Raw genomic sequence first — 14,169 nt, 5'->3', positions numbered from 1 at the left:
GAATAGCGAGTGCAGCTCTGGAGTATAATACAGGATGTAACTCAGGATCAGTACAGGATAAGTAATGTAATGTATGTACACAGTGACTCCACCAGCAGAATAGTGAGTGCAGCTCTGGAGTATAATACAGGATGTAACTCAGGATCAGTACAGGATAAGTAATGTAATGTATGTACACAGTGACTGCACCAGCAGAATAGTGAGTGCAGCTCTGGAGTATAATACAGGATGTAACTCAGGATCAGTACAGGATAAGTAATGTAATGTATGTACACAGAGACTCCTGAAACAGAATAGTGAGTGCAGCTCTGGAGTATAATAACTCAGGATCTGCCTCCATGAGGTAGGTACAGGACCATATAGGGCACAAGTCACTGATAATACATAGAGACTCACTCTAGAACAAGTCTGCCATGCAGAAGACACACCTGTCACATAGGAGCTGCAGAGACAACTCTGTCCCTCAGCCTGTCCGGAATGTTCGCTGTTAATAAAGTTCTTTCTGTCCCTTGTTGATGACGTCACCTTGTAATGGCGGCTTCCGTGTGAGCAGCGTGTGCAGTGCGTCAGCTGCGTGTTCAGCTCCTGGGTGTTTTGCTGGCGGCTTCCTGATTCTGCTCTTATCGGAGGGTTAAGGAGGTAAATATGAATCCGACAAGCACTGGTGAGGCCTGTGCATGTGGTGGAACTACAAGTGTCAGCAGTCTGTCAGTAACGATGTGTGCGAGACTGCACGGTAAGGCACAGGCTGCCTGTGTGTATAGCGGGTAATTGTCAGTATTATGACTCCCATCATCCGCTGTTCTGACCAGTTTACCAGTTTCATCCATTTGGAACTAATATCATGTGATTGAATCAGTGGCTGTGGATAGACCATTAGACCTTATGTCACACATGGACAATTCCCCTAAAGTAGAGCGCAAGCCTATGGTGTTGGTTCATTTTTCTGGTGCACACATTAGTAAGAGGCCTCTTATGAAAGGGGTTGTCTGGGCTTTTATTATTGATGACCTGTCATCAGTATCGGATCGGCCGGGGGTCCGACAGCGAGCGCCCCCCCCCCTCCGACGTTCAGCTGTATGCGGAGACGGTGCGAGCGGTGCACACATGCCCAAAGGATTGGTCATCAATAGTGTTGAGCGAACTTGTGTTTTAAGTTCGGCGTCTAAAGTTTGGGTTATCGAAGAATCGCGTTATGGATTCCTCTACCACAGACCATAACGGAATTTAGAATCCATAACGCGATTCTTCGATAACCCGAACTTTAGACGCCGAACTTAAAACACAAGTTCGCTCAACACTAGTCATCAATATTAAAAACCCGGACAACCCCTTTAAATTTGGCGCCTCTCACACTGACACACTTATTCAATGGGATTTCTGAGCCTGGTAACAAATCTCCAGGAGATCGGCACGGTCTACAGGAAAATTAGGGTGAGGACAAGCAGTTTAAATTGGAATCTATACAGTAAGGGCAACCAGTTCAATGACTGGCACGGGGCGGAGGCATCGGAGTAGCGGCTGGACAGATAGGAGACCCTGGCTTCTGCGTTAAAGGGAATCTGTCACCTGCTTTTACCATTTTAAGCTGTCACCATCGCTATGTTCACTAAAGTACCTTATTTCCAGCAGTCTTCTTTTTACTTTATTTCGTTTTGTCCTTTTGATATAAAAGCCCTTTTTATGTTATGCTAATGAGGCTCCAAGGTGCACAGAGGGGCGTTTTTTTCACTCTCCGGTGCCCAGTGATGCCCCCCTGCAGTGCCCAAGAACGCCTCCTGATCATCAAATAACCTCCCACAGCCCCGGCAAACGGTTCCGACGCCTCCCCACGTCATAGTTTACCTTCTAGAAGTGCCCCGTCCTTCTTCCTGTCGGCAGCCAGAAAACTCGCGCAGGCGCAGTACCTCAAAAGGCGATCAGCCTCAAAAGTCTCACTGGGCATGCGCTGAGCCCAGTGATGTAACATGAGCGCTGTTGCCCTGAAGAGGTTGATGATCCCGCAGGCGGTACTGCGCCTGCCTGGCCGCTGACAGGAAGAAGGACGGGGCATTGCTAGAAGATAGACTATGACGTGGGGAGGCGGCGGAACCATTTGCCTGGGGCTGTGGGAGGTTATTTGTGGATCAGGAGGCGTTCTTGGGCACTGCAGGGGGGTGTCACTGGGCACCGGAGAAGGAAAAAAAAACGCCCGTCTTGGAGCCTCATTAGCATAACATAAAAAGCACTTTTATATCAAAAGGACAAAACGAAATAAAGTAAAAAGACTGCTGGAAATAAGGTACTTTAGTGAACATAGCTATGGTGACAGATTCCCTTTAAGGGGAGAGTCTGGTGAGGGGGAGGCCAATTAATAGAGAGTTACAGTAATCAAGACGGGAATGGATCAGGGCAACAATGAGAGGTTTTTGTTGTTTCCATAGTGAGAAAGGGGCAGATTCTAGAGATGTTTTAGAGGTGCAAGTGATATGAGCGGGAGAGAGATTGAATATAGGGGGTAAAAGAAAGATCAGTGTCAAACGTCACCCCGAGACACCTAGGAGTGATGATGGTGTCGCACACTGAGAGGGAGAGATCAGGTTTGGGTAGGTTAGTTAGTAGATGGAGAGAACACAAGAAGTTCAGTTTTTTAAAGATTCAGTTTCAGATAGAGAGAGGACATGATGTTAGAGACAGCGGGGAGAGCGTCACTGGTGTTCTGTAATACAGCAGGGGTGATGTCGGGGGGTGACGTGTACAGTTGGGTGTCATCAGCATAGAGATGGTACTGGAAACCAAATCTGCTGATGGTCTGTCCAATAGGGGCTGTGTACAGAGAGAGGAGGAGAGGACCTAAGACTGAATGAACCCCGAGGAACCCCAACAGCAGGAGGGAGTGATACACTGAAAGAGCGGCCAGAGAGACCGGAAGAAAACCAGCAGAGGGCAGTATTTAGTAATAAGGAACCCCAGAAAAAAATCTGGGAAAACAACGAATTGATTATTTTGACAAGAGGAAAAAATAAAATAAAAAAAGTAATGCGCAAGTACTAATAAATCACAAAATTAAAAAAAATGCTGTATTACATAATAAAAATATAAAAATTATTTATTTACATTTTCATTTTATTTTCCAGCTTTATTTATTTTTTAATTTTTATATTTTTATTTATAAATAAATAATCAATTGTCAATATAGATGACGTTGATCGACATGTTCTAAGTGAAGTGTGCCTGTCTATATCTAGAATACAAGCAATATATGACTGACGGGGTGAGTCAAAATTCAGAGCACCTTTTATCCATGGCAACAAATGGGGTCAGCAGCTAAATCCAATAACGATTGATGCTAATCAATCACTGTACCCAATTAAAAAAAAAAAAAAATGTGTAATTCACAGACCAGGCGCTTAAATGCATGCAGACCGCAGACTGGGAGCCTCGATGCATCCAGGCCCAAGGATTTTCTTACCTTGTGTCAATGCCAGCTCTCTATTCTTCACAGCCCGATACACAGGTCCTGATGTTAGGTGTCTTTGCCGGTCTCGAGCCACCAATCGCTGCTCAGATCCTCTGTCAGGGTCTTACGGAACCCTGGTTGGGAAACAAATGCAGTTAATCCATTATTGCGCTAACGGCTAACCCTAGTCCACCATGGCGCTTCAATCAGTGTCTTATTTTTAGTATTTCCAGGTTTCGGGGAAAAATGAAGCCGCAGAAGGGAAAGAAGAAAGTCGGCCTGGCCCAGATTAAACTTAAGAGGAAAGGAATCAAAATCACCGGAAAATGGAAACCAATTTCACTGGACCCCAATCTTTTGGCAGATGGCAATATGGAGGAGATCATCTGCTTTGAGGAACTGACAGATTATACATTAGTGAAGACATCCAAGGAGTTAGTTGCAAAGCGGAAGAGGAAACACAGCGCTGACGAAGAAGAGGAGGAGGAAGAGCAGCAGGAGGGAAAAGCCACCAGCAAGAAGAAAAATAAAAAAACCAAGAAAATATTCGAAGGCAAAAAAGAGCGAGAAGAATCTGACAATGAGATGGAGGATTTTTTTTGGGGAGAGGAGAAGGATGATTATGAGGAGGAGGATGAAGAGGAGCAGGAAGATCTTGATTTGACTGTGCCTGGTGAAGAAGAGGCTAAAGCATTGAAAGAAGAAGAGAATCCTAAGCCACCAAAAAACAAGAAGAAAAAGAGGAAGAAAAAATCTAAGGTGAAGGGGGATAAGAGGGAAGGAGAAAAAGCCGTGGCCGTCAAACCTGCGAAGAAGACAAAGAACTGGGCAGCAGGCCCGTTAGCTGGTGAGGCCGGTAAGAACGTTGATGTTTCGGCGTGGACAAATCTTTACGTTCCGCCTCCGGTTCTCAAAGCTCTGAGCTATTTGGGCTTTTCCACTCCGACCCCAATTCAAGCTCTGGCTTTGCCTTCCGCAATCCGTGACAAGATGGATATTTTAGGCGCTGCAGAAACAGGTGGGTGTACAGGATGTAATATCTCGGGAGGTTTCAAGATCTGTTTGCTGTCATTGAATATTAGCATTCTCGTTTACTTCTAGAGAGCGGAAGCCAATACAGCTCAGGGTTTGTTACAGTTGTATCCAGTCTAAACAATCCTCTGTGAGCTGAACATCGGCTCAATACAGTGTATCCGTGTAGGTAAAATGTTTGTCTGGAGTCCGGGTGGTTTACCTCCTGAAGCCGAATACCACGATGCAGACCAACAGACTTCTCACAAGTTTGTTACAGTTGTATCCAGCCTAGACAAACCTCTGCCAGCTGAACAGTCCCGACTCCAGACTGATGCATTTTCCCTGCACTGATACATTGCGTCAAGCTGATGTGTTTAGCTCGTAAAGCCTTTGCTAGGCTGGATGCAATTGTAACAAACCTGTGCGAAGTCCATCAGTCTTCACATGGTGTAAAATTACAACACTATATTAGAGTACTTTCACACTTACGTTAGAGGATTCCGGAAGCCAGTTCCGTCGCCGGAACTGCCTGCCGGATCTGGAAATCCCTATGCAAACGGATAGCATTTGATTTTGGATGCGGATCCATCCAACAAATGCATTGAAATACTGGATCCGTCTCTCCGGTGTCATCCGGAAAAACGTATCCGGTATTTATTTATTTTTCACAGATTTAAAGGTCTGCGCAGACCAGGAAACCGGATCCGGTTTTCCGGAACACTTGGTACCGGATCCGGCATTAATACATTTCAATGGAAAATAATGCCGGCATTCCGGCAAGTGTTCCGGAATATTGGCCGGAGAAAATACTGCAGCATGCTGCGGTATTTTCTCCGGCCAAATTCCGTAGGAGGGACTGAACTGATGCATCCTGAACGGATTGCTCCCCATTCAGAATGCATTAGGATAAAACTGAAGCGTTTTTTTTTTTTTTCCGGTACTGAGCCTCTGTGACGGAACTCAATACCGGAAAACTAACGCTAGTGTGAAAGTACCCTTAGAAAGTTTTTGTTTTGTTTCACTTCTATGGGACGGATCTGTCTGTTGAAGTGAATGAGGACGCCATACTTGTAATTACACTGCTCACCACTGCAATTGCTGCGGTAAGCAGAGCATAGAATTGCTTCTCTTTGGGTGTCGGCTCCCCGCCATTCTGATATTGATTACCTATCCTGAGGATAGGTCATCAATAGTAAAAAGCAGACAACCCCTTTAAATGGGTTGTCCAGCCACTTACCAATTTTTAAACCTCCTCCACCATGCGCGACCTATAGGGTGAAGCATGCTTGCCTGCTCCCTAACACTGTGCTGGCTCCTAGCATCCACCCTCCTCTTCTTCTGACTTCAGAGGTGACATTTCCCGAACAGTACATCACTGGGTCACTTGTTGCTTGGGTGGACATGTCACCGCCAGTCATTGGCTACAATAGCTTGCGTGACGCTATCCGTGCCGGATGTTTACCTGCAGCGCTGGAAGCCCAGAGGTGAACGCTAAGAGTCGGAGCAGTGTGTTTTTGGTTTTTTTTCCCCCTCCCTTTCTCAGAACACGTATTTCATACATTAGAGGCTGTGGATTATGTGAGTTTTATCTTTCACTTCAGGAAGCGGCAAGACTCTTGCCTTCGCCATCCCCATGATCCACTCTATACTGCAATGGAGGAAAGTGCAGGAAAACGAAGGTTCAGGGGAAGAGGAGAAGGAGGGCGGAGATGAGGAGACGGCGGACAAGGAGACGGACATGGCTGAGGATCTGGATAAGGATGAGGAGAAGGAGGAGGGCGAGGCAGACGAAGAGGTTGATGATGATGATGATGAGAAGGAGGAGGATGATGATGATTATTCCACCATGGGCTGTGTGAAGGTGGTGAAAAATGTCAATATTAATTTTAACGCTGCCCCCCAGTGCGACACAAAAAGGCCACTGCTTGGACTGGTGGTGACCCCGACCAGAGAGCTGGCTGTACAGGTCAAGCATCACATTGACGCCGTGGCGAGATTTACTGGTGAGATGTTAATTTATATTCTTGCGTCTGCGCAAAGTTATAGATTGTATGCAGCTGGAATAAATCAAACTGACTACCAGTGTGGCTACCCCCAGGGGTTGTCACCCAGCTCTCCGGGGGTCCTGGTATCCTCGTCATGCAATGATATGGGAGCAAGGAGAACTATATGGCTTCCAGAGACAGGTGTAGACTTGGCAGAAAGGCGTTGAGGAATGTGTTCGTATAAAGAGATGACGTTGCTCCTTCCTTTCTCCAGGGATAAAAGCGACCATAGTGGTCGGAGGGATGGCCCCCCAGAAGCAAGAGCGAGTGTTAAACCGGAGGCCAGAGATTGTCATCGCCACGCCTGGGCGACTGTGGGAGATGATTAAAGAGAGACACCCACATCTGTGTAACCTGCGCCAACTTCGGTGAGTGATGGGGGAGGGGTACGGGACAGTGGGACTGGTTCTATATAATCGTGAAGGCTCCCTGGGCTCTTTCAATATTGGGGTAACATCACATCCCCCGTATAGATTGTCACCCAGCTTTTCCAGAACTTGCTGGTAAGTGGGGGTAAGGATCAGTATGGCTTCCAGAAGGCTTGGGAAGTGCATAATGTCTACTGTCTTTCGACTGCAGGTGCCTGGTCATCGATGAAGCGGACAGGATGGTGGAGAAGGGTCACTACGCTGAGCTGGCGCAGCTGTTGGAGATGTTAAGTGACTCGCACTACAACCCCAAACGGCAGACCTTTGTGTTTTCAGCCACCCTGACCCTGATCCACCAGGCCCCGAGCCGCCTGCTGCAGAAGAAGAACTTCAAGAAGTTGGACAAGGAAGGGAAGCTGGAGAGTCTGATGGGCAAGATCGGCCTCAAGGGGAAGCCCAAGGTGATCGACCTGACCAGGAAGCAGGCCACAGTGGAGACGCTGACTGAGACCCGGATCCACTGCACCGGTGATGAGAAGGACTACTACCTCTACTACTTCTTGCTGCAGTACCCGGGCCGGACTATGGTGTTTGCCAACAGCATCGACTGCATTAAGAGGCTGACGTCGCTCCTCGCCATCCTGGAGTGTAACACGCTGCCCCTCCACGCCAACATGCACCAGAAGCAGCGGCTTAAAAATCTGGAGAGATTCGCCGAGCGGGAAAGGTGACATTTCTCCTCTTAATTAATTAACTGTGTAGAGGTACTGAAGGTTACACAGAGGAAGGAGTAGGTATCCCCAGCAGCACAGAGGATTTTAGGAGAGGAGTGGGCTGATCTTATGAGAGGTCACAGACTAAGTTAGAGTAGAAGGAGCAGGGTCCCCAGCAGCACAGAGTGTTTGAGGAAACGGTGCGCTTGCCTTGAGGGAGGTGATAGTGGTCTGAAGCCGTAATCGGAGTTGTTCTTCTTACAGTTGTGTTCTCCTCACTACGGACGTCGCTGCCCGAGGTCTGGACATTCCCAACATCCAGCATGTCCTGCATTACCAGGTACAGACTTTTCTGAACTGCTTAACACGTCTGTCACCTCTGAGAACCATTGTACAGATGATATCTAAAATCAATCTACTTAAACAGTGGAGTCGTCCTGTACTGATCCTGAGTCACATCTTGTATTATACTCCAGAGCTGCACTCACTATACTGCTGGTGCAGTCACTGTGTACATACATTGCTTATCCTGTACTGATCCTGAGTTACATCCTGTATTATACTCCAGAGCTGCACTCACTATTCTGCTGGTGCAGTCACTGTGTACATACATTACTTATCCTGTACTGATCCTGAGTTACATCCTGTATTATACTCCAGAGCTGCACTCACTATTCTGCTGGTGCAGTCACTGTGTACATACATTACTTATCCTGTACTGATCCTGAGTCACTTCTTGTATTATACTCCAGAGCTGCACTCACTCTTCTGCTGGTGCAGTCACTGTGTACATACATTACTTATCCTGTACTGATCCTGAGTTACATCCTGTATTATACTCCAGAGCTGCACTCACTATTCTGCTGGTGCAGTCACTGTATACATACATTACTGATCCTGAGTTACATCCTGTATTAGACTCCAGGAGCTGCACTCACTATTCTGCTGGTGCAGTCACTATGTACATACATTACATTACTTATCCTGTACTGATCCGGAGTTACATCCTGTATTAGACTCCAGGAGCTGCACTCACTATTCTGCTGGTGCAGTCACTATGTACATACATTACATTACTTATCCTGTACTGATCCGGAGTTACATCCTGTATTATACTCCAGAGCTGCACTCACTATTCTGCTGGTGGCGTCACTGTGTACATACAGTTGTGTTCAAAATAATAGCAGTCAGACATCACTAACCTGATTAATCACAGTTTTTGGTAGAAATCGTATTTCTACATGGCAAAAAATTTACTAGCAGGTGTAGTAGAGTAATAGAAATCCAACAGACATGACATGCATGCTGCTGATTCTCTGTAATTGAATCACTTATTGAAAGGGGCATGTTCAAAATAATAGCAGTGTGGAGTTCAATGAGTGAGGTCATTTATTCTTGGAAAAACAGGTGGAAATTATTGCCCTTATTTAAGGAAGGCAGCAAATGTTGTACATGCCGGTTACAATGCATTTCTCTCAGAAATTCTAAGGAAATTGGGTCGTTCCAGACATTGTTTAGAAGAACAGCGCACCTTGCTTAAAAAGTTGATTGGAGAGGGGAAAACATATAAAGAAGTGCAGAAAATGATAGGCTGCTCAGCTAAAATGATCGCAAATGCTTTAAAATGGCAACCAAAACCTGAAAGACGTGGAAGAAAGTGAAAAACTACCATTCGAATGGATAGAAGAATAGGCAAACTGGCAAGGACTCTGCCAACAATCAGCTCCAGGAAGATTACAGAAGGTGTAAAGTCACCTGTGAGTACTGTTACAATTAGAAGACGCCTATGTGAAGCCGAGCTATCTGCAAGAAGCCCCCGCAAAGTCCCACTGCTGGAAAAAGACATGTGCTGAAGAGGTTACAAATTACCAAAGAGCCCATTGACGGCCTAAAGAGACATTCTGTGGACTGATGAAAGTAAGATTGTTCTTTTTGGGTCTAGTGGCCGGAGACAAATCGTCAGACGACCCCCAAACACTGAATTCAGCCCCAGTGCACTGTGAAGACAGGGAAGCATGGTGGACAAGCATCATGATATGGGGATGGTTCTCATACTACGGTGTTGGGCCTATTTATCGCAGACCAGGGATCATGGATCAGTGTGAATACATCAGAATACTGGAAGAGGTCCTGCTGCCTTATGCTGAAGAGGAAATGCCCTTGAGATGGGTGTTCCAACAAGACAGCGACTCCAAACACACCAGTAAACGTGCAACATCTTGGCTCCAGACCAACAAGATTGACGTTATGGAGCGGCCGGCCCAATCCCCGGATCCTAATCCTATAGAAAACTTGTGGGGTGACATCAAAAATGCAGTTTCTGAGGCAAAACCAAGAAATAGAGAAGAACTGTGGAATGTAGTCCAATCATCCTGGGCCGGAGAACCTGTCCACAGGGGCAGAAGGTGGTGACTCCGAGCAGCACAGACGTCCAGCAGTTCTCAGAAATAGCGGTTATACAACTGAATATTAGTGAAGTGATTCAGGGGAAAGCAAAATCTACAAACATTGTTCAGTTTATATAGTGAGTGTTTGAGTTTGTAAAGAAGAATACAAACACTGCTTTTTTTTTTTTTTGAACAGTCTAAAATTCACTTTTCTTAATTTTTTTTTATTTTTTTGAGGAACAACACAAATTTAATATATTTTTCTTCATGTATGTTTGATTTGGAATAGAATGTATAGTGTTCCCAATGCATCTGTGTGGATGGAAATAAAAGTTGCTTTATTCACTTTTTTTAAACACACTGTATTATTTTGAACACAACTGTACATTACTGATCCTGAGTTACATCCTGTATTATACTCCAGAGCTGCACTCATTATTCAGCTGGTGCAGTCATGGTGTACATACATCCCGAGTCCCCGTGTAATATAACTTCCTTTTTCAGGTCCCCAGGACATCAGAAACCTATGTGCACCGCAGCGGCAGGACAGCTCGCGCCTCCAGCGATGGCCTCACTTTGCTTCTAATTGGACCAGATGATATGATTAATTATAGGAAAATCTTCAGGACCCTGGAAAAGAACGATGATCTCCCGCTATTCCCTGTGGAGTCTAAATGCATGGATGGAATTAAGGTAGTAGTCATGTTATCTGGCCACTGGAGGGCGACATAGCACCATGTCCTGCACCACTAGACTGTAATCTGCGATTCTCCAGACCCTGTACAAGTCCATTCAGAAGTGACCAGTCATTATCTAGAACATGTGCTTCTTCTCTCACCAGGAACGCGTCAATTTTGCCAGACAGATCGAGAAGATGGAGTATTTCAACGGCAAAGCAAAGCAGCAGAATTCCTGGATACTGCAGGCGGCAGAGGCCCTCGACTTGGAACTGGACGACGACGACTTAATAGGTAAAAACTGCATCCACAGTTCTGCTGGCTGCCCCTAGGATTCTCTTTAAAACACACCCCTTTATGGCCAGGCTGTGATCCCATAATGCATTGCATTAGCTTTGGGTGTGAATATAGTATATAAATTACAGTTTTGGGTCTGAATGTAATGTACAAAGTACTTGTTGTATCTAAAGTGCAGCTTTGGCTCTGACCCTGGCGGGCGCGGAGGTGGCGGCTTTGGCTCTGACCCTGGCGGGCGCGGCAGTGGCGGCTTTGGCTCTGACCCTGGCGGGCGCGGCAGTGGCGGCTTTGGCTCTGACCCTGGCGGGCGCGGCGGTGGCGGCTTTGGCTCTGACCCTGGCGGGCGCGGCGGTGGCGGCTTTGGCTCTGACCCTGGCGGGCGCGGAGGTGGCGGCTTTGGCTCTGACCCTGGCGGGCGCGGAGGTGGCGGCTTTGGCTCTGACCCTGGCGGGCGCGGAGGTGGCGGCTTTGGCTCTGACCCTGGCGGGCGCGGAGGTGGCGGCTTTGGCTCTGACCCTGGCGGGCGCGGAGGTGGCGGCTTTGGCTCTGACCCTGGCGGGCGCGGAGGTGGCGGCTTTGGCTCTGACCCTGGCGGGCGCGGAGGTGGCGGCTTTGGCTCTGACCCTGGCGGGCGCGGAGGTGGCGGCTTTGGCTCTGACCCTGGCGGGCGCGGAGGTGGCGGCTTTGGCTCTGACCCTGGCGGGCGCGGAGGTGGCGGCTTTGGCTCTGACCCTGGCGGGCGCGGAGGTGGCGGCTTTGGCTCTGACCCTGGCGGGCGCGGAGGTGGCGGCTTTGGCTCTGACCCTGGCGGGCGCGGAGGTGGCGGCTTTGGCTCTGACCCTGGCGGGCGCGGAGGTGGCGGCTTTGGCTCTGACCCTGGCGGGCGCGGTAGTGGCTCTGACCCTGGCGGGCGCGGCAGTGGCGGCTTTGGCTCTGACCCTGGCGGGCGCGGCAGTGGCGGCTTTGGCTCTGACCCTGGCGGGCGCGGCAGTGGCGGCTTTGGCTCTGACCCTGGCGGGCGCGGCAGTGGCGGCTTTGGCTCTGACCCTGGCGGGCGCGGCAGTGGCGGCTTTGGCTCTGACCCTGGCGGGCGCGGAAGTGGCGGCTTTGGCTCTGACCCTGGCGGGCGCGGAAGTGGCGGCTTTGGCTCTGACCCTGGCGGGCGCGGAAGTGGCGGCTTTGGCTCTGACCCTGGCGGGCGCGGAAGTGGCGGCTTTGGCTCTGACCCTGGCGGGCGCGGAAGTGGCGGCTTTGGCTCTGACCCTGGCGGGCGCGGAAGTGGCGGCTTTGGCTCTGACCCTGGCGGGCGCGGAAGTGGCGGCTTTGGCTCTGACCCTGGCGGGCGCGGCAGTGGTGGCTTTGGCTCTGAGTGTACTATAAGTTTACATTAAGATATGTGTAGCGGAATTCTTTGATATTAAGGATTTATCTGTCGGCTATCCTAAGAGCCGCATAAGCTGGTGATGAATCCTCTTACCGAATCTCTGCGGCACTCTCTTTAACCCCTTAATGCTCTGTGGCATACTATTTTGGCACACTGCAAACACAATCTCTGGGTGCTAAGTAGTTCTCATGGTAGCCATGGGCCTTCTGAACACGTTAGAGGTACCCAAAGATGTTGGCATTAACATACAACTTGCCCTGCATAAAGCGAGCGCTCATACAGCTGCGTCAGGGAAAAATGTAAAAGGTGTGGAAATAAATTACGTAAAAACAAATGATATTGCTGGAGGCTTGAGTACCGAACTGAGTTGCATTCTTAAAGGGCTATTCCAGGATTATTATACTGATGGCCTATCCTCAGGATAGGCATCAATGTCAGATCATTGGGGGGGTGTCTGACAACCTGCATCCCAGCTGATCGGCTGTTTCAGAACTACATGGCCCCCTCCTCCGTGTGGGGACAGAGCTTATTATAGCTGCAGCGCTGATTGCATCCCCCTCAGTGAGGGCAGCGCAGCCGCTATCAGCTCTGTCCACTGCACAATGTGGTTCCAGCACCAGGCCTAGTCTTAAATAGCTGAACAATGGGGGTGTCAGACCACCATGATATTGATGGCCTGTCCTCAGGATCGGCCATTAATATTAAAATCCTGGAATATCCTTTTAAGGCCTTAGACTCAGCCGTTTTTTGTGCTAGAACTGTTCAGTACACGGCCTGAGTCTTGATATTCATGAGGACCTGGAGTCCCCGCCACCACTGGGTGGGATCGACCAGGTCCTCAAACCGGGACTCATCAGCTTGCATCATGTACTGAACAGTTCTAGCACTGGAGCTGTTCAGTGCAAGACTTTAGCAGAACAACTGGATCACTTAAGCTCTTAAAGGGCATCTGTCAGCAGTTTTGTCCCCATGACACTGTCTGACCTGTTACATGTGCACTTGGCAGCTGAAGACATCTGTGTTGGTCCCATGTACATATGTGGCTGCATTGCTGAGAAATATGATGTTTTAGTATATGCAAATGAGCCTCTAAGAGCAACAGGGGTGTTACCATTACACCTAGAGGCTCAGCTCTCTCTGCACTTTGACTGGACCAGATGTGATGATTTCCCTGCCTGTTCCTGTCAAAGTGCGGCAGTTGCAGAGAGAGCAGAGCCTCTAGGTGTAACAGTAACGCCCCCGTTGCTCCTAGAGGCTCATTTGCATATATTAATACATCCTTTTTCTTAGCAATGTGGGCACATATGAACATGGGACCAACACAGCTGCCAACCGCACAGGTCAGCCGGTGTCATAGGTACAAAACTGCTGACAGATGCCCCTTAAGGCTTTTTTTTTATTGACTGGCAAGTAACGCTGCCCTGCTCATTTCTAGGAGGGAAGCAGGATGAACAAGAAGACCTGCAGAAACAGAAAGCCTTGAAGATGATGAAGAAGCAGCTGAAGAGACTCTTGTCCCAGCCCATATTCAGAAACGTCATGAAAACGAAATACCCGACCCAGAGCGGCCAGCTTCCCGTGCCCTGCCTGCCCCTCAGCAAAGCAGAGAGTGCCCTGCACACCCTCGCCGAGTCCAAGTCCAAGACCAAAAGGAAGAAGCACAAGGCTTGATGCTGTGTAGAGACCAGCAGCACCTGCAGGGTGTGACCAAAAGGTGGTGCTGTTTATATAGAATTACATGCAGGCCTGGCTTCTCCTGCAAGAGGATGGACTGAAGAGAACATCAGACATGTTTTGCATCAGTTTTTGTATATTTTTTCCCTTGTAAATGCTGGAGTGATGCTT

General features: G+C 48.5%; 1 protein-coding gene across 1 annotated transcript; it reads left to right on the top strand.

Moving 5' to 3' along the window:
- The first annotated feature begins 519 nt into the window (after positions 1-519).
- Positions 520-14,166, top strand: DDX24 (DEAD-box helicase 24). The gene is made up of 9 exons (XM_044271913.1): positions 520-639; positions 3,664-4,457; positions 6,055-6,456; positions 6,713-6,866; positions 7,078-7,593; positions 7,844-7,919; positions 10,471-10,659; positions 10,808-10,937; positions 13,760-14,166. Exons 2-9 carry the CDS (start codon positions 3,686-3,688, stop codon positions 13,993-13,995), a joined length of 2,475 nt encoding a protein of 824 aa, XP_044127848.1. The 5' UTR covers positions 520-639; positions 3,664-3,685; the 3' UTR covers positions 13,996-14,166.
- The last annotated feature ends 3 nt before the right edge of the window (positions 14,167-14,169 follow it).

The sequence above is a fragment of the Bufo gargarizans genome, chromosome 11 (genome assembly GCF_014858855.1).
Source record: "Bufo gargarizans isolate SCDJY-AF-19 chromosome 11, ASM1485885v1, whole genome shotgun sequence".
NCBI lineage: Eukaryota > Metazoa > Chordata > Amphibia > Anura > Bufonidae > Bufo > Bufo gargarizans.
Note: the sequence above shows the minus strand (reverse complement) of the source record. Positions and strands in the feature narration are given on the sequence as shown.